This window comes from Rhopilema esculentum, chromosome 17 (assembly GCF_057945365.1).
Source record: "Rhopilema esculentum isolate cy_ngs chromosome 17, ASM5794536v1, whole genome shotgun sequence".
Classification (NCBI taxonomy): Eukaryota; Metazoa; Cnidaria; class Scyphozoa; order Rhizostomeae; family Rhizostomatidae; genus Rhopilema; species Rhopilema esculentum.
In genome coordinates this window covers 4046771-4067311 of record NC_142831.1, presented here as the reverse complement: position 1 = coordinate 4067311, position 20541 = coordinate 4046771, and the positions used below count along the sequence as shown (strand labels likewise).

General features: G+C 38.4%; 1 protein-coding gene across 1 annotated transcript; it reads left to right on the top strand.

The window, feature by feature from the left end:
* Window positions 1-8115: 8115 nt before the first annotated feature.
* On the top strand, window positions 8116-10581 carry LOC135682691 (uncharacterized). The gene has a single exon (XM_065197684.2). The coding sequence runs from the start codon at window positions 8268-8270 to the stop codon at window positions 9360-9362; it is 1095 nt and encodes a 364-aa protein (XP_065053756.1). The 5' UTR covers window positions 8116-8267; the 3' UTR covers window positions 9363-10581.
* The last annotated feature ends 9960 nt before the right edge of the window (window positions 10582-20541 follow it).

Here is a 20541-nt window from a genome sequence, read left to right as displayed (position 1 = left end):
TAGACCAAACGATAAACAATAAGATGTCCCGAATAAATAATGCAAAACGGACATATATAACATCGCTTTTTGCTTTGCGTTCACATACATCAAACCCCATTTTCACGGAAATATGAAAACGGGGCTGAATGAAAATAGAGCTGCAACAAAATGGAGGCAGATAAAAATGCTTTTTTGTATTATGAGCGCCAAAAAAGGAAATTTGCTAACAAAATGCAACTAAAAAGACCTAAAAAGAGGAAATTATATGCATTTTTGAGAACCAGTATGAAGGCACTTTTAAAGATATTTATTTTTATCTTCAAACCGAGTGGTTAGAAAAGGTAAAAAGAAAAGATATGTATACAGGCTACACAAATCCTCTTTACATTTTTTTCAATTTACACCAAGAGGCATGTTGTAGCGGCTACCATTTATTCATGTACACATTTTTTATAAAATTTTTAAGAAAATTTTGTTACATTATTTTACATTTATTTTTACTACATCTTGGCAAATGAAATTTCCTTCAGTCAGCAGGTAAAGAAAGCCAAAACATTTGTCGTAGTAATCTAAAATATCTTTGAAAATAGCAACACTGAACTATGAAAATATGTTTGATAGCACAACATCGAAAAGGTATTGTACGTTTTGAAACTAGGAGCCTGTGGCTGTTAAAGGGTTTCTATGAAAAATGGTGCAAAGGCCAGGCTTGAATTTTATCGAAAAAATGACCCTTATCTATGTGGGTTTTTTGAGCAAACAAGACAAGCGTGACTTAATCACTTACATTGTGCTAGAATTCTTCAATTTCTAAAATATTTCACTATGTAAAAAAAATCCCAATTCACACAATAAAAAATCTCAATTCACATAAATCCGACCCTGTTAATAAGCTGCGGGGAACCAATCGAATCAGAAGGCTGTATAGCGCGCGCAAACATATAAAAATATTGAAGATGTAGTATTTGCGCTGACTTGAGTTCTCAAGAAGTATGCAAAATCAATGAAGATGACAGTGGCAGAAAGTTGAGCTTGAAAGGCCCTTGCCTCTACCGCCCCCTCCCCAAATAAATATTTCTGAGATACTGACGCACAGGCCACTGTTGTTCAATTAAGATGTGAAGAGAAGATGAGTTTTCAAAAAGTAGGCTGGCCTTTAGCCTAGACGCGGATTGACGTAAAAGCGGTAAATGTATATGGCTACTATCGAACTCTACTTGAGAACCGATTGAAAGGATCGGATATCGGTTTCCAAGATGAAGAAGTTTTTGAGTTGTTTGTTTGTTCATCAAAGGAATACATTCGCTGTACTAGTCAGAAAGCCTTGTCTGAACCGAGGGTAGAGGATATGCTAATTTTGAATGAATTGCCTAAATTGGCCTTAAATAAGGTTAAAATAAGGTTCTCTTATTCTGAACCAGTGATAAGTAGAAATATAAACCTGCAGTGTGAAGGGACGAAAACAGCTCCAAGCAAGGCATTCTTTAAAATTAATGGTTGAAAATAATTGTATTTAACTCAAGATGGGATACATTGTCAACAAAGGGGAAACTTTTTGGTCACAAGACTGCGTCATTGGCAAAATCAAAGGTAGAGGGTTTGGTGATCCTTAGTGGGGTACATTGGCAAACTCAGGGAGGGGGCTTATTGGCTAGGATATAGGGCCCCTTAGCAAATCAAGTATGGAGAGCTGGGTTATTACTAGATGGGGCAAATAGGCTAAGTCAGGGAGCGCTATTAGCCACAAGATTGGCTGGAGAGCTTGGAGATCTCTACACGGGGTACATAGGCAACGCCCAGGGGCACTATTGGCCACGAGATTGGATCCATCAGCAAAATCGACTTTGGAGAGCCTGGAGATCTCTAGATGGGGCACGTTGGCAGCTAAAGTCAAGAGGGCTTTGTGATCTTTGGTTGGTTGGGTTCTAGCGTTTTGGCGGAGGGGTATTTCTGGCGTTTTGTGAAGAAAATTTGCAAACGATTTGTCGGCGCTGAGGACCGGCAAATGAGAGCCATTGTAAAAGGAGATGTAAAATGGTTCTTGAAATTTGAGGTAAGATACCCAATTCAGGTGAAATCTAGTCCATAAAGCGTTTGTACAAAAAACTTAAATGGCTTTTATATGAAGAGCAGGCTTGCATATCTGGGTGAAATATAACTGCTAAGCCAGTGGAATTCCGCTAAGGATGGCTAGAAATCTCCCAATAGAAAATGATTCGATGAGCCATCCCGGCAAACTGGGATAAAAAGATATGCATCGCTCACGCAAGGGAGAATAACACAGCAGTCTTCTTATTTGCCTTATTTGAAGCTACACTGGGCAAGTGGAATGAAGGCTCAGACTGTTTTTTCTTAATTTTTCCAAACCTGTGAGGCTGGGATGTCCTTAATTTGTTCTTAAATCATCAGGGTGTAAGCAGTGCAATCGCTTGCTTTTGTACTCAAAAGCAGTATTCAGGCCCCATTTGCCTACAAAGTGCATGATGGGCAACAAAGTACAAAAAATTTGAAAATTCAGAGACGAAACACTCCTATGTTAAAAATATGTATCATTTCTGAGGGGAAATTTTTAAAGGGGTTTCACAGCTATGTTAACAGTTAAATTATACATTACCTCAGCCTCAGCTTGTTTTTAATTGGTTCTTAAATCCTCACTAATGTTGAGGCTCGTTTTTTTATATAATTGTTTTTATAAAAAGAGTGTATCACGCCTGATTTTGGTGTCCTACACTTTCTTCCTGTTCTTGCCAGAGCCCCAGAGATACTTTCAGCCTGAACTCAGCACAGCAAGACATTTGAAATAGCTTACTATAACATCTATTTCTGAACCAAGAAATTGTCAACTGTAATCTGCTTCATACATGATGAAAAATGAAACTAATTTGAAAAGGAAAACAGTTCTACTGCAGTAGTAGATTGATGTAGGAAAAAACTAACGCCTTAACCTGTCTCTGTGACGTCTTTATTTCAAGAGCTCAAGTTACTAAAAGTCAGAACACAAATAACCCTGAACCTTCAATTAAACTGCCGACTCATCGTCTCTTGCTGTCGTAAAGACTCTAGAAAAACACAACACCCCTAGCCGAACGCCACTGTCACCGTGCATCGTAACAGTACAGTTGTAATCAGATGTTAAAGAGGAATGTCTTAAAGTATGGCAAGATGGACGAAAGTACATGTGTAAAAAGGACGTTTCAAAATCGGATAAGTTTTAATCTTTATCATAGTTAAGGCGTTAAGTTGAGCAAAAAGCCTCGAAAAATGCGTCCACAAATTGAACCGCAAATCCAAGTTTACAGTGCGCATTCTTAAAGTTTAATTACATAAATTCGAACATCTCTCAAAGACATCAGATATTTATTCTACATGAAAGAAGTATGGCTTTATCATTTAGAAATGATATTATTTCCCGTTCTTCTGAGTGAGGCGAAAACCGCAAATCCTCGCTTTGTTCGCTGACCTTATAGTGTAACTGAGCAGGAATGTTTTGATAGAAATCTTGCTAAATAGCATCTGTCACGGCTACCAGCCAGGGCTACTCATGACCATAGAAAGAGAGAGAGAGAGAGAGACAGGGAGAGAGAGAGAGAGAGAGAGAGAGAGAGAGAGAGAGAGAGAGAGAAAGAGAGAGAGAGAGAGAGAGAGAGAGAGAGAGAGAGAGAGAGAGAGAGAGAGAGAGAGAGAGAGAGTGAGAGAGAAAGAGAAAGGCTGGGTATGGAGCAGAAATGGAGGTCTTGGGGCAAATTCTGAGTAGCATTGTTTTCTAATTGCCCTGTCTAGATGTTCTAAGACATGCTTTATTCTACATTGACATTGCAATGCTATCAAATATTTTCTCAAAAATTGTTCAGGTTCTTTGCTCTTAACTCTTATAATCTTTGATGGCCCTAGTCACCATAGTTTCTATGGCCCTGCTACCTAAAGGTTACTGAAGAGAGTCGAAATTTCAGGTCATGCGTTTTTGAAAGCAATAAGAAAACCAACTCTAAGGATTAGTTTAATGTTATCTTAGCAACCTTTCTAGCATTCTCTAAAGTTTCTTTGATTCCGATAAGATAAAATGTATTGAATTATCAATCGAAAACCAGGTAATATAAACCTCTTTAGCAGATAGTTTATGCATATATTGGCCAGTGGAATCGTATGATCATTTGGCAATTACTTCTTTGACGATAAAGAAAGAGTTAACGAAAGAAAGAGTTATCTTGCCACTTACACACACACGAAACGAGATCACAGGGGTGAAAGTAATCAAATATTTCTATAATTATGAAACTTTCCAAATTGTTATAAAATATACCTGATAGGGTAAACTTTGGGATAGGGATAATGATGCTAATAGTGATAAACGTTTGGCATAACTACTACAGGAAAAAACGGAAGATTCTAACTAATATGGCGACAGGTATAAAGCTATGCTAGGTGGGCATATCATTTTATCAATACTGTCCCTTAAAATTTGGGCTTGGCAGTTTTATACCTTCGAAGGGGAATCAAAGCCCAATGAGGTTTCGAAAAAAGGTGTCCCTATGAGGATACCAAAGATGTCATGGTTGTTTATAATTGAAAATATACGCGCAGTGTTTCATCTATAAAAAAATGCTTTTCCATGACCCCTTGAACAATTTCGTCCTTAGCTTATAACAGTAAATATAAGTGGGACGATATCGTACAAGCCTACAATCCCGGACAAAAATGTTGAGACAAAATGCAATTTTTGTAATTTTTTACTTTACCTTGCCCCTGTAAATTCGAAGCCCCCCTTTTCCCCGAAGCAACATTGAATTGGTAGTTCTATCATTTTTGCTTCAAAATCATGCATTTAACATCCAATTGGGGAAGAGGGGAAGCTATTTTTCAAAGAAAAGAGAAAACATTAAGTTTTCTTGAAAATTCTCAACTATTTTTGTCCGTGGTTGTAGATTGCCTCTCCACAAATCCTCATTGTTATAAGCCGTGCGGTTGAGACCTCTTTCAAAATTGGTATTAGAAGTGAAATAACGATTCAGGTTTAGGCATGATTGAAAGCGAATACCATTATATGAGCTATTGTATATTATTCCTATATCATTAGTATTATTATTATTATTATTATTATTATTATTATTATTATTGTTACTCAGTCTCTTCATTTTTTGTTTTATTTAGTACCACCCCTTCACGTCGCAAGGGGTTCTAAATTTCATTATCTATGTGAATTGTAACAGAATTATTAAGTGTCTAATTTTAAAAAAAACGAATTCCACCCCCAATTTAAGATAACCATTCTAGAGCAGTTTCTTACGTTGTGAGTAATCAGTACAATGGTTTTTTATTTGATGTCACGTTTTAGACACCATCCTCTAACAGACCGATTTTATAAAAAAGACAATCATCTGCCAATTTTTCTAATATTATATTTTGAATTCCTACTTAAATTCTGCACATGGCCTATGTCCATTGTGTTAAATCGCGTAAAACATACCAAAACTCAAGACCCGAACAAAATCTCCAGGTCATGTCATAATAATTCAGTAACCAAATAACCAAAGTCCACTGCCACCTTCAGGTTTTTATGAAATATCACACCTGATAAAAGAGTAGATATGAAACCCAAAGGGTAAATGCGAGCCACCGACAAATGAAGTCAATACGTGTGCCCCCCCCCCACACTGGTGTGTCTACTAAGCAAGAAGTATACTCTTAACTTTATCTTCCAAAGGCTCTGAAGCAAGTTGAAAGTAGGGGAATCAAAGGCAAATAAAAACCCATAACAAAAGATTTTACATGAGAGCTCTGCTGTCATACTAAAGAGTGGGGGCCATGGTCTGCCTGTCCCCCTCCGTCAATTGTCCATGTCCATGCCGAGATGAACAAAATAACCATTCCTTGATTCCAACCTAAGAAATACCTGAATGTATGTATTTTGTTGTTCACGCACCTCAAATATTGCTTTAGCAAAAAATTTTCTCCCTGTGTACTTCAAAAGTGGTTTGTTTCCTTGCTTGTTGGATATATTTGCTTATAAGGCACAGTTAAAATGACACACAGTTCATAATTGAATGTGAACCGCATAGCTTTAGATGGGGTTATCTGTTTACATGGGATCAGGGATAATAATAAGATATATAGAGCTGTCAGAAGCACACAACCAGTAGAAAAAAGCGAATTTCACTCCAATGTTTGGTGTCTTTCACTTAGAAACAGGAAGCAAAATAATCTTGCGGTATGTGGAATACAAAAACGAGCTGCCAATATTTACTTGTGTTGCTCATCTCGAAGGAACTCTAAGGGCTTGGACAAAACGACAAATCAAAACAACATGTAGAATGACTAATTACGTCAAACCCTTTAATATACTGCAACGCGCATTCTTTGCGGTTTATCCATGTCCCATTTTGGTACTCAAATGCATTGAGAAGTCCTTTGTCACACAGAGTGCGGGGGTTGTGAAACCCACGCGCATGTTTCCCGCAAACAAACTTTCCATAAACTGAAGATTTACAAACAAGTTCCAGAATATTGCACTGCCGTTTTGTTTGTCACACTGGTCACATACACCCTTTAACACAATAAATCTAACAAAAGGGTTTTCTGCTTGTTTGGGTTCTCATGAAATTGATGAATTTCCTTGACTCAAGAAGTTTAAGCCCGAGAAGATTTTTCTTGAAACCTTAGAAACCAAAACGCCAATCGTAAGGAGGGCAAGGGGGCAATTTGCCCCTAAGAAATGAGGGGCCTGCTGGTAATTAGCCCACAAAGGATGTAGCCCAAGATTCAAAGAAGTTTCGTTTTGCAGCATTAATCTGCCTTATTAACAAATCTGCCTAAGATTTGGAAAATGTACCTTTTTTCTCCTTGAATGTCCATCAATACTTATTCTCCAATTGGCTGGGTTCTGTCCGCTTTTAAAAATCTATCTTCATGCTCAAAAGTCTCTTCCCCTTACAGTGCCTGGAAGGAAAAAAGCAAGTTTGTATATGTAAGGGCAAAGATTCGGACAGCGTTTTCAGGATAATGAAGCTTCAAAATGTGATACATAAAAAATCTGATACTGCCTCTGTTTCTCTTGAGCGACCTATTTTTTAGCAAAGACCCCCTCTTACCTAACCTTTTACACGTTTAAATTGCAGTCAATCAGGCACATTTCACTTTGAGGTCATTGAGAGATATTTCATGGTAATTCAAACAGAAAAATTTTCAATCTCAATTCATCTGGCAGAGGTTTTGCTTCTTCTTCTTGGAACAGATAGGGCGTTGCGGCGAATGACCCTGAAAGGGCTACGTCCCTAGTCCTCCATTAATCTCGCAAAATCTGTGTACACAACTTGTTGGTACCTTCAGTGGAGATTTCTATCTAGGGTGAATTCGGAGTAGTCAAACAGGGCTCAACTTTGTATTTTGATAAAAACATACTAGACTAAAAACATAAAAAACATAATTAAAACTTTTTATAAAAAAGGTTATTGGTGTTAAGAAAATTTTTTCCTTGAAGAAGCTTTTTAAAGCACAGACTTTTCTTTCAAAATGGAACCCAACCTATGCTACGAAAAAGATGTACAAAACCAAAGTTTAATTACAGCTATGATTAGATCTTTCCGTTGTTATGATAGAAAAAGATTGCTGATATACTGAAAGCCGCAAAATTACCCAATGCAGTGTGGGCTTTTGGACGTCGAAGGCACTAGAGTCATGTGTCCCCCTAACTTTTGGGAAGATGCCCGAAAAATGCCCTCTTCATAATGTTGGAGAAAAGTTAGACTGTTTCTGAGACACAGTGCCTCTGTCACAATGCTTTGAGTCTGATGTCTTCAGGGTTGTTCTAGGAATTTTTTCGGCCGGCCCCTCTAAGAAGAGAATTTTCCTTTGGGTTCCGTTAGAGAAAAAACATGCCCAAATAGGAAATTAAATTTCACTAAGGCCTTTATAAGGAGGGATGCTATTTCCACGTTGTTAAAATTATCTAGAGGCTTACCTATTAAAGTTTTCCAGGGTCGTTTCGGATTTGAATGACCGCAAATCGCAGATTAAGCCAGCCCAAAGCAATTGTCGCTTTCGCGGATGTTTTGAGATCTTGAGAGGAAGTGACAATGACGCATGCGTCGATGAGTTCATATCAAATGACGAATTCCGAAATAGCGTTGAAATATAAGTACCTCGCAATGTTTATGTACATAGATCATAAGACTAGTGGAGCGACGAAAGGCCACACGAGGGCAGGCCTAAAGAACAAACTGTGAAAGACAACTTGCTTACTTGCAAATCAAGCATAAATTTGACTCAAGTCTTTGCGACTTTCATTTTAAATGATGTATTGGCAATTCAACGACAACAGGCAGAGATTCTCGCCTGGCATTCTACCACAGCAACAAGCTTATTACGACATGCCGATGGTACACGGACGACAAGAAATGACCAATTTCGCACTGACAGATGAGGACACTGGTGAGGTGAAGCGGCCCATGAATTCGTTTCTGCTCTGGGCCAAAGTGATGAGGAAGAAGTACGCAAAAGAAAACCCGACGATGCATAATGCTGAAATTAGTAAATTGTTAGGAAAAGTCTGGAATGGCATGACTACTAACGAGAAACGACCATATGTTGAGAGGGCGGAGAAGCTTAGGGTGATTCACATGAGAGATCACCCGAACTACCGTTACGCGCCAAGGAAGAAGAAGGATAGGAAACAAGCGCAGCGAATGATTTCACCAGAAATCGCCGCAGCTTTCCACAACGCGATTTTTGACCTGAAAAATGTCGCCGCGCCAGATAGACACGAGAAAGACGAGGGGGCCAATAATCAATCATGCGATTATATTATGCTGACTGGGCGTAGGGATGAGCTGCAGAATGCACTGTATGAAAACTCAAAAGGGAGGACTCACTATGGAAATATGGATAAGTTTATGATGAACAGCTCACCAAATTCTGGGTCAACCTTCCATTATTACGCGCCTGAAGACAAGCTGGGATTCAAAGTCGAACCTGTTGCTGAAATTGGAGACGAACGATTGAGACAGCAAGAACTGGAGAGAAAAACGAGACGCGACTCTCAAATTACAGCCATGTCGTACGACAGACAAATGTCTGCGTGTTCAGGACAAAGTCTTCCAAGCTCAGACACCCCGAGAAGCTGGTGTGATGCGTCGAGTATTGCAGACAGCGACGGCTCGACTATACTACCAAGTAGCCCTGAAAGCGTGAGCGAAAGCCTTGACCAGGAAGTTCCACCGTTCCTTCGTGCTCTTCTCGATTTCCCACTGCATGTTGACAGTCGAAGAATAACCAGTATGGATCAAGGTGTACCTGATGATCGTAGCTATATTTTGAACGATTTTGGAGACATTGTTGGCAAGGAAGGTGACGGTACGAACCATAGAAAACCTTGTATGTTTTTGTAAATTAAACACTGAACACGCAAGTTAAAGATAAATTTTAAATAACGAAGGAACAACTATTGTTGATTGCTTGTAAATATTGCGATTAAAAACCCTCTAAGGTGTCACAGATTTTACGTACAACTAACTTTAAATGACGCCCGGCCCCCTAACCCATATTATAAATCCATGTATATTACTTCAAACAGCTTTTATTTTGACATTTGATACATAATTATGTTCTATCTAATAAGAGGAAGGATACTTTGGAAAGATAACAAAACCACAGGAAAAACCTCCTGTTCACAATGAGTTGTTTGCTACAAATTCAAGGTCGAGTTGTCATTTCCGGGGGCTTGGTAGTTTGACGTCAGAAGCCTGGCACTGATTTCCAAAAACACTATCAGTAGCGTTAGATTTGTAAATATTTTTATTTTATTATTTGACGATTTTCAACTGGATTGAAAAGAAGAAGAAATAGATGTAAGTTTTTGTTCGTAGATTGTGACGCTCATTTTGACTTGGCAGTCTAGATATTTCAGATAATAATATATCACGTGCGAATATGTTTACTAATTCGAGCTTTGGTAAACGTCACTATTGATGACACACCACCTTAAAAGAATTGATCTCCCAAAAGCAGGCAAAATTAGGGCTGGAAAACACAATTAAGCAAATGTGTGCGCGCTCATCAGGAGAGATTCCATGTTAATTAAGAACCAAAATACTAATAACTAGGTTCAAAATGGTCAATTATTTAGCAACGTCCTCATAATTATGGTTATGGTGATCTTACCAAGACTGTTAATTCCATTTTACTTTTGAAAGGACAATTTTGGAATATTCTCACTTGTAGCAGTAACTATATGGCATTAAACTCACCGCCGCTTTAATCATTTTTTGTCTAATCCTTCATGATCAATCACTTTTCTCATATTCGTAGAGAAAGAGTCGTTAAGTCTTATTATAGAGTATATATGCCCGCTATATAGTCTCATTATAGCTCCTAAACTGCTAAGATGTCATGCACGAAACAGGAAGAGCTTACAAGCGCATGTATAGCTTTTTGAGACCACACCCCACTCGTAAGCATAACCGATTTCGTTGATTGGTAAAGGTAATTATTGAGTAGAATCAGCCAGCTTGCCAGGTCATTTTGAAAGATTTTTTTACTAAATAAACTGAAGAACGCATTCATTTAAAACGCCATTTTCTGCAATACATATACAGAGATGTGTTTTTATATTTACTGTTCTCTACAACATATTCTGTTTGAGAATACATTCTTGAAGTCTCAAAAAAGTCGGGGGCCGGGGTATGAGCCTTCTTGTAAATGCCAAAAGTGGCCCTTTTCTACTTTTTGCTATTGGTTTTCGAGAAATGTTTTATGAGGGGAACTCCTTGCTCTTTTTTTAGAAACATATCCCAGGGCTCAAAACATGTTGAGTCGTATTTCCCGAAAACTTATTTTCTAGTTACATGATCCAGCATGAGTGGGGTCTTTCTGCGGCAATTCCGCGTGAGGTCTCGAGATCAGAACACAGTCTTACGTAACTTTCATGCATTGGAAGATCTGATTTCCAGACAGATCCGCACTCCACCAAAACAGGGAGACGTTTAAGCAAACATTATTTCTATACTGCACGCATTTTCAGGAGAAACGAAAGTTGAGAATAATTTCTCCAAATATGTTGCTTGAGTAGCCTTTTCTTTTTCTTGAGCAGCCAATACCAAAATATATTATTTTCATGATAAATTGCAAGTTCGTGTAAAGCAAAGAAAGAGTATGGAAATTATGTGCATTATAACTCAAACAAACTTTGTCCACATTTGTAGATGGACCATGGGGCAAACAACAGCACTCTTTGTAGTTTATAATGACAAAATCTTCATGCAAACGAACAAATCAATAAAACTTAAAAAAAGTGTGATTTGCAATTTATTACATAAACAAAAAAGAATTTGGGCCATATTTTCTTATGAAGATGAATATTAAAATGAGAGGCAACAGTGTCATAAATATGTTTTGTGCCAACAACCTGACATCTACCTCTGTCATGGACTCTGACGCAGGTTGGAAAGTGGGGGGGGGGGGGGGGCAAGGGAGATATTAACAATCGAAACAAAAGAATTCTTACAAAGCTCTATTGTTTTGCAAAAAAGTGAGAGGGCCCTGGCCGCCCCTCCCCTTCGTCGGAGGCCCTGTCTGTACCAAGTGTTTTTAGGGAAAAGCATACTTCTTGATCCTTATATTCATCAACAAACGAAAGTCGATACGTTGAGTAAATCGAAACGTGGATCCATTCGATAATGCTTTGATTGCGAAAGCAGCATCTTGGTAAGCTGTAGAAAGATTATTGGCTTTGAAAAGTACAAGTATGAATGACCGTTTATAGGTTCTGTAGCTAAAATTGGAGTTTGAGGGCAAAGGAAGGAGGGAGTTACCCCGGGAGAAATAGTGATAACGCAGCATTGAGCACTTACGTAGCAGCATTTGTGGGCCCAGGCTCAGCATTGAGTGGCTGTTAATGTGCCTGAAACCGGGAATGGCATTATGGTAGATTATCAGCAAAGATACTTAAATTCAGCTAACACATAACCTGATGTCCATGAGAATTGAGAAGACAATTTCATGTGAACGTACTTTTGGGCAATTTAATATTTTCGTATTTAATATCATGTTATTCCAGAGATTGACAAAAGAAAGCTAAACGCAATGCAGTTATGGGCATGTCGAGAACATGGATGTATTAACAGTTAAGTTGCTTGACCAGGTGTTGAAAGCATGAACAAAGAATCAGGGCTATGTTGTACTGAAACCGAAAAATTTCCTTTTATCGGAAACTGCTTTGCTGAGTATCTTAGGGCTACGATGGGGCTACGGTATAGTAATTAACTGCCTTTGGTTTGGATTTTACAATTATGAAGCCATAATTCGCTTTATCTGATGCGATTAACGCTAAAAACACTTGCAAAGTCGGCCGCAAAGGAAACTTAATATAAAGCTTACAAAAAGAGAGAGAAGCATTCACTCTAGTGTAGCTCGGCCGCTATGAAAAGAGATCTGAGGAATAGCGTTTCGAAATGACGTCATTTGGAAATCACAAATGAATTGCACGCTAGCTAATGCAAAATGGTTGACTCGATATAAACCACCACATCTTCTCAAAAGTCTGTTGACTCTTGTCAATAAAACATTTGGAAGATATGGAGAAGGGGGCGTTGTATACCCTTCTGATTTTACAACTACTACATAAAATATTGTTGGCTTGAATTTGTGTTTCGATATCCTTGCGTGTGAAAAAAGTTTTTAGGCCACTGTTCAAAATAGACTTTATTTCTAGGTGCTTCCTATTAGGGGTGTTCTTGAGGGGGGGGGGGGGGCGGTTGTTGGCTCAGAACGCCCTACGGCCTATAGTCATAAATGTATGAGTAGTGGGTTAATATGAATAAAGATAATGTGGAGGCGGCATTCAATGCCTTCGCTAGACACAACTGGAAAGATCGACCTACATGTTTACAGCAGTTTCCAAGTTTTAGTTGCATCTGAATCATAAATTATTCTTTGCGAATCCATTTGTAAGTTTCCAAATAAAGGGGGGGGGGGAGGATTGCTGACAATATTGTGGCTGACAAATAAAAACAACTTCACGAGCCAAAAACATGGCACGCCGTGCTGTTGTGAATTCTGGTAAGGTTTTCGAGGTTATTTGGTTACCTGGCCAGAAAAAGGATACGCATTTCTATTGACTATGCCTTTGAAATTACAAAGTTCTCACATTTTTCAGCTTTATCGTTTGCTCGTTATAAAAAACAAGCAAAAAATAAGATATTATTTCTATCGCTAAAGGAAACAAACTCTTAACATGTCTCTCGTACGGTCTATATAGGAAGAAGGAAGAGCTGAAAATATGACACGCTAGGTAGGAATTGACTTTTCACAGCCTTGGACCTACCTTGAAATATTGACACTGGACTAATTCCTCTAAAAACCTTCACAATGAAGATGAATTTAAGAAGAAATAACCAAGAAGCGATAACTCTATCCAAGAAAACGGATACCTTGGAAAACATGAGACGATAAGGCTTTTCACCGCAAAAAGCTTCTTTTACTTTTCTGTAAAGCCAAGGTTACGACATTCCGTAACCAAGTTTCGCACACCAAAGTTACAAAATACCCCGGATTAACACCCTGAGCTACTTTTAATTACAGAAGCTTGGTTATGATAAAAAGAATCAAGTGAGTTACTGTCTATTCTCTACGCCAAATCAGCTACACCATGCGATCCAAAATCGATATAGCTTTGTCAGACAGCAGGCACAAACTATTTCATATCCGACACAATCTGCTAGGAACGAACAATGACATCGAGACAACAACATTTTCTAACGGTCTGGATCTTTTGTAAAGGAGTGGTGTTAATAACAGATGAAATATCAGTTCCTTAGGAACGAATTCATATCCAGAAGGGGATGGTAGATAAACCAGGGTTGGCTTGTAATTCAATACCCTAGAATTTAAGTACAAGAGCAAATTTTGGCAGTTACAGATGGAAAACAGCACCCTACCAAGTACTGATACCCTAATGAGTATACGTTCGAAACGTGGCAAAGTCCAGAAAACTGTATGATTATTTAGAAAGGTAGGTAGAATTGGTAGAAAAACAAATTTAAGATTAAAATGATTCACAAGCAGAGTTTGCCGGAAAATCATTTCTTCTAAGCGAGGAAGAATAAGCACCTACAAAAAAGCTCTCATCTTCATTTTTGGGTACGTGTATTAGACTCTGTAGATGTAATCCATGAACAAACCACAGAAGAGAAAAGGCTCTTCGTTTTTATCTAACCTCGAAAACGACCCATTTTTCTAGTATTCAAACAATGCCACGCCATTTTACATGCAAAAATACCCCCGCAGAATGACTATGTTAAAAGAAAACGAATTCTAGAACAGTATAACATCCTCCAAGTTTGTATTCGAAAGGTCCTGAAAGCACGGAACTGTTAAAAGCTCAATATAGACTTTTGACTCATTTTGGGAAGCTAATTTTTAAATGCTATCGATCCAATATGTATAGGTAAAGCTACACAATACTCGCAGAATCACCGAGAAAGAATAGAAATGAAAAGAGAGAGAAACTGGTTGATATCGAAGGTACAACTTCTGCCTTGTTTATGTTAAGATCTATGGTGTTCGAAATTGATGATTATTTTTTTGACACGTCGTGCAACTTTTTTGACAGTTGTTACTTGCCTTCATTTGCCATTGCTGACTGTCTCTTCGCCGTTTCTTTGGAACACAAAGTTTATAAATATCATAATAGATCCTGAAAAGTCTAAAACCTCCAGAGGGAAGTTCCCTTTAGGGCTCTTGCGCAACCGGCATGCTTTGCGACTATTATTCAAAAACCGGCCTAACATCACACAGCATGAAAATTAAAAACACAGTAAAATTCTCAAGACAGCTGCCGCTAAGCATGCCGGTGCGCAAGAGCCTTTAAAACTTTAAGAGAACAGAACATTTTTTTATATTCTTTTCAAGTGGGATGCGAGAGGCAATCACTTTTATATCTTTTCTATACCAGCACAAAGGTTCCCCAACTGAAGTACCATGAGAAAGCACCACACTAACACAAAATTTATCGATCAGGCAGTAGGATGGGTTGAGTCATACTGGTAAGAACAAGGAACCAATGAATGGAGAGTTTCAGAAAAAGTGCCCAGAATTCCACGCATTTTCTTCCCAAATAACATACATGATTGAGATTTAAAGTATTAAGTCACCTCATAAACGCCGGACGCTTACGAAAAAAAACTGGCGAAAGTAAAAGGTGCCGAATACTTTATTTTGGGTGGGCTGACTAAGAGATTTCCGAGGCATTGTGATGACAGGCTACGGCTTGCGTTGCGGAAGATGTGGTCGGTATACGGAGGCAGAAGCTGGCGTAAACAAGCCGAAAACCCACAGTGCACCTAAAACGCACAAAAACAGCAATGGGCACAGGGGTAGCATGTGTATGTTTTCTTTGTTATTGCTAGGATACAAATAGAAAAAAGTTACTGAAAGCGGTTTGCACCCAACAGATAACAAAAAAAATAATTCTAATAGAAATCAAATAATTTAATTACAGAACCAATTCGAAATATTCAAAACTCCAATTGCAATATTTCAGGGAAGGCCAACACTTGATGATTCGAACAGCTTTCCCTTCATTGATTATTATAGTTAGGAACAGGCCTTCAAAGTTTGAGAACCACATGAAAAAGGACACTGTGTCTCAGAAAAGAGGCACTTTTTCAAAAGTTCCAACTGGTCATTTCATAAAAAAGGGGGCATTATTCTAAAAGGGGCGGTTATCAATTTTGCAACCAAGGCCCCAACGCCCCTGGTTTGATCTTTCCCTATAGGTATTTGTGTTATGATCTTTAAGTTGAGTTGCGTTGGCAATTTTATAGAATCTAAAAGCATTGGGAATTTTTAAAATTGGAGACGTGAAAAACAGGGAGTGGTAGACAGGAGTTAGATAGTAGCAAGCGATTGTCTACTTATTTTTAATAGACCATGACCCAAGCTTGTGACGCGGAAAACTTTAATTCGTTGAACAAAATCATCAACATATCTTGATTTGAGAAGTTTTTCCACTTAACAGAAGGAATCATGAATTCCACAAAATAATGCTCGTGCAATCCAGAAACGTGATTCCAAAGGCTTGAAAAACGATATTCTGGTATTCAACATCCTTTCTCTGACTCAAATGTATAAGCATTGAATTAAGCACCTTTAAATGCAGAAAGACATGAGTGGTTGAAAGCTGTAATGATGTGCCTTGTAGTCTGGGTCAGAGTTTGATGACGTTGGTGTTAGAAGTTTTAATGACAGATTTTCAGGTAAGGCTATCGTTGCGTCTGCTGCTTCGTGGCACAGCAGACGCTCACGCGAACAGCCACATGGGAATGCTTGAGCATGACAGCCACATGGGAATAAAGACGACTACGATAAAAACACGCATAAAAGAACCTGTTTATTTCTGCAACCTAGTGAATGAAACGGCTCCTATTCTTCTACATATCAGTTCTAACATTAATATACTTAATGGGACTTAAGTCAGCCAGGAGGCAGTTTAAAAAATCATCGAATAGCTAGATTTAGAAGAGGAAGAGTTAATGAAAGGAAATTGGGATAACTGTCATTTGAATCAGCTAATTTTAAAGTAAATTTTATTACATGACGGGTGAGGCATATTTCTGTGGGAAAACGAAGTATGCGATGCGAGAGAGGGATATGAAAACATGTGTGCATAAGGTGAAGTTTATATAGCTAATTACTTAAAAAGGGAGATGGAATGATGAAACCCGTAAAGAGGGAGATGGAATGGGCTTCAGACACTGCAAGGAACATTTATCAGAATGATACCTGCACCCCAACTAAAGAAATAGTACATCTTCAGAGCAAAGTTGATAAAAAGTGGGACTTTACATAAAAGGATTGAGAAATTACTGCGAAAGACATGTCTGGATTGCTGGAGCATAAACTGGGTTGCTCGATCACTGGTTCCTGGGAAACCAAAATTTGCAAATATACATGGAAAACTCCAACCCCCTCTATGAATAGATGAAAATGTCTCATTAAGGAAGGCACCAAGGTCAAACACAGTGAAGCACAGCATAACTAGAGACACGAGTTTTGAATAGAAGAATCCACAATTGCGGTCTGGTGGTGTAGAAGGAAAATTGTGCTAGACAATCTTTCTGGCTAATATTGTTTTAGACAGGCATGCTGTTGCCCTGACATGACATGGTCCCATTCCAGGAAAGAGGAAAACAAACACGATTTATTAGAATATTTGCAACTACCAGACGATAACGTCTGGGTATCAGGTAGACATGTTGAGTTAACTATCTTCAAATCACGAGAGTTTGAATCAACGTCTAGCAAGAAGGACCTAATCTTAATGTAAAACATTAAAAAACATCTACTGCAGTTTTCTGCCAGAGATAATACTTGCCCAGCCTTTCAGGGCCGTTGGGGGCGAGAGAGGCATGGAGCCCCCAACCCCCAATTATTGCCAAGCTGTACTTTATTTCCTTATAACAGTGTACTAAAAGGGCGTCACCCTCAAAATATTCTTTAAACCAAACCCTTCTATATCCCTGAAAACTTCAGTCCTTCTGCAATATGACCTACCCCTACATAAAAAATTAAATGTTTTTAGGGGAACTATAAAAAAGTAGTGTGTGTTGAGCACAAGAGACCATGGACAATGATGCGGGACAGAAGCAGATTATATAGTTCTAACGGCTGTGGTTTCTCTTCATCAGCATTTTTCACCTATCATTGTATGAGAACCAACGTGAAACGGGCGCCGGCGTTTATTTGTAGCCACTTTGCAGTTGATCATTTTTGTATTTCTTTGGGGTATTAATTTTTTTGCTTACCCGCGTGGTGATAACTCCTTTTTAATTGGTATGATAAATCAACAATTGCATTGATAACTCAACATAATCAAGCGATGCAATGGTTTTTACACATTCTAAAAGGCTAAAATTTGAGCAGAAGATGTCTAATGAAAATGACAATTACAACGGTCTATCATGAAATGCCTAAGACTGTTTATTTAAGCACGTTCTATGACCAAATGAAAAAGTATCAACCGTTGAGAGAAAAGCATTGCAAATGAAGCTTAAAAATAAGCAAAGGAAAAATGAACTTCATGTTAATCATGTTATGTTAATCAATATATCTAGTGTTCGTATTGCTGCTTGATTTTCTTAATTCAATTATAAGAGCTGCTTCAATTTCAGAAACATAAAAGCTCTTTTAGCGACATAACTACTATTTCAATTACGATAGTTTAGAATGAGCTACGGCGTCACTACTCTGTCTTTTCTGGCATTTATGGCCACTGTAAAAATGACAAAATACTACACAGTTGAAACAGAGTCCAGAAAAGTTTCCAACACCGGCCAAGAAATCTCACTATAAAACTTTCTTCATTTCTAATTGAATTAAATTTGGCCTGATCAGGATGTTGGTGGTACTCGACTAGTCTCGCTACCAGTTCCAAATTTTTGGTCACCTTCCTCAATTTCCTTTTCTTTCTACAGATCTCGGCCAGTGGCCGTAGGGCGGTAATTTTTTCCTGACACTGCGTTAGTGAAGACTACAGTATACCAGAAAAGGTCCAGACACATTTCAAAAGAATGAAGAAAAACATGTCTGGGTTTTTTTGCATGTTTGTTGGAAAAAACCTCTACGGATCATGTTCCCTGCAAATATGACCAAAGTTTAGGCTTAGGAGGCCGTGGGAAACTCGAGGCTATCATCACAGAATAGATATCTCAATTCGGTGGAATCATCATCAAAGCCCATCTTCTAGATATATTGTGGGCCACGACATTGTGATTGGAATATGTATCTTGTGTTCAGAGACAGGAAAACATTAAGATCGCACGACCACTGACCGGAGGCAGGTCTACAAAAAACAATAGAAGCTCCTATGACACACCCAAGCCACGCCCACTTTATATTGTTTTGTGAGGAAGGTTTGCCTTCTGGGATATTTGAGTCTGGAGGAAGGTTAACAACTTTTCTGGACTCTGCTTGTATTTTGGATTGCGTCGGTAGCTCGTTCATATTATACTATCCTTGGGGAATTCAAAATCCCTCTTCAAAGAACCCTCTCTATCCTAACTTGTGAACATTGGTCTTTTAAAAATCAGGTTTACAAAGAGAGAACTACTGGAAGTAAAATGGGTCGTGAACCGCCTAAAGGCGAAAGGGGGCTGTACTCTAGGTTTGCCGGTTATTGAAGTACTCTAGGTTTGCCGGCTATCCATAGCTCTTCTTTTTAATGCAAATCTTTCAAAACACTCATAATCGGAAAAGGTGGGGCGTGTTGAAGTGGACCAATCGCGCCTGATATTTTACCAATCATTTTTCACACAATTATCTTGCGAGTAAAAAACACGAAAAATTTTTTGTAACAATTCAGCTCTTCTTCACAAGCAAAGACACACTTCTAAAAACCCTAGTTACGCCCCTGAAACACTGAGCGATATTGGTCGCGAAGCTGTCGATATAATGCGACCCTAGAGGTGTGACAACCCCTTTAAAAAGATTTTCAATCGCCAAAAAAAGGATGGCTCACAAATTTCGTCCGCTAATTGGACCTGGATACCCCCTTTGGCGCAGTAGATCTCGACGGCCAAAGTTGGTTGTTTGTCAACATCGTTTATTACGGGATTTCCAAACAACGACTCTCTAGCGAACAGTGTAATGTTTCACCCTTAAAACCCCTTTTGCGCTAGTATCTTTTTCGTCCATCGAAACTAATCAAAATGTACTTACACCGAACGTTTTAAACATTTACATAATTGGACACTGCAAATTGATGTTTCTTAAATAAATGTTCAGTTGCCATTTTACATTTATCGCTTGATTTAATCGTTTCTTTGAGGGCCCCGATGATTGCGTTTCCTAGGACCAGATTAGGGCCTAATCCGGTTACTCGCTTTCCGAACAAGAAGCTGCTCCGGCAAGTAAGAATCAAGTATGTGGAAACATTGAGGAAATGATCAGCCTTAATTTCGGATCTGGTTAGTTAACATCGAATAAAACATCCATTTTTAAATGAGCCTCGACAAATTAGGAGATACAATGTGTAAATAGTAATCATGTTATAGTGTCAGCTTTTCAAAAACCCTTTTTGTTTCTCAGCAGACAGGTTACCAAAACATAAATTAGTCTCGACTTAGCATCAATGCTACTGTTTTCTGATAAAGTGAGCGCCGATATTTTGCTGACTAAGAAAACCTTGCACGGTGGAGAGCAAAAATTTCGAGCGATGAAATTAGAAGATAGGAGCGGTAAATGCTCCTCCACATAGGATTCTGGTATCTAGGGGAGTGAAGTTAAAACCATTACTGCTTAAGTTTTTCGTAGTCTTTGTTTCTTTGTTAATAATGAAATAATTAGCATTAAGTTGACAAGAAAATCTAGCTATGTTTTAAGCTAACTAAAGCTGACTATTAACAAAAGCCTAAATGTACAATTTTAAAACGTGTGCATAATTTACAGCTGCACTCGAAGTTATCTAAAGATTTGATGTTTCGTTTAGAAATATGTAGCATTTGGAACTCTATGATTTCTTTATGTGGCCTTTTCCATAACTTTTGGCCCATAAATCTAAAAGTCTTTTTTTTA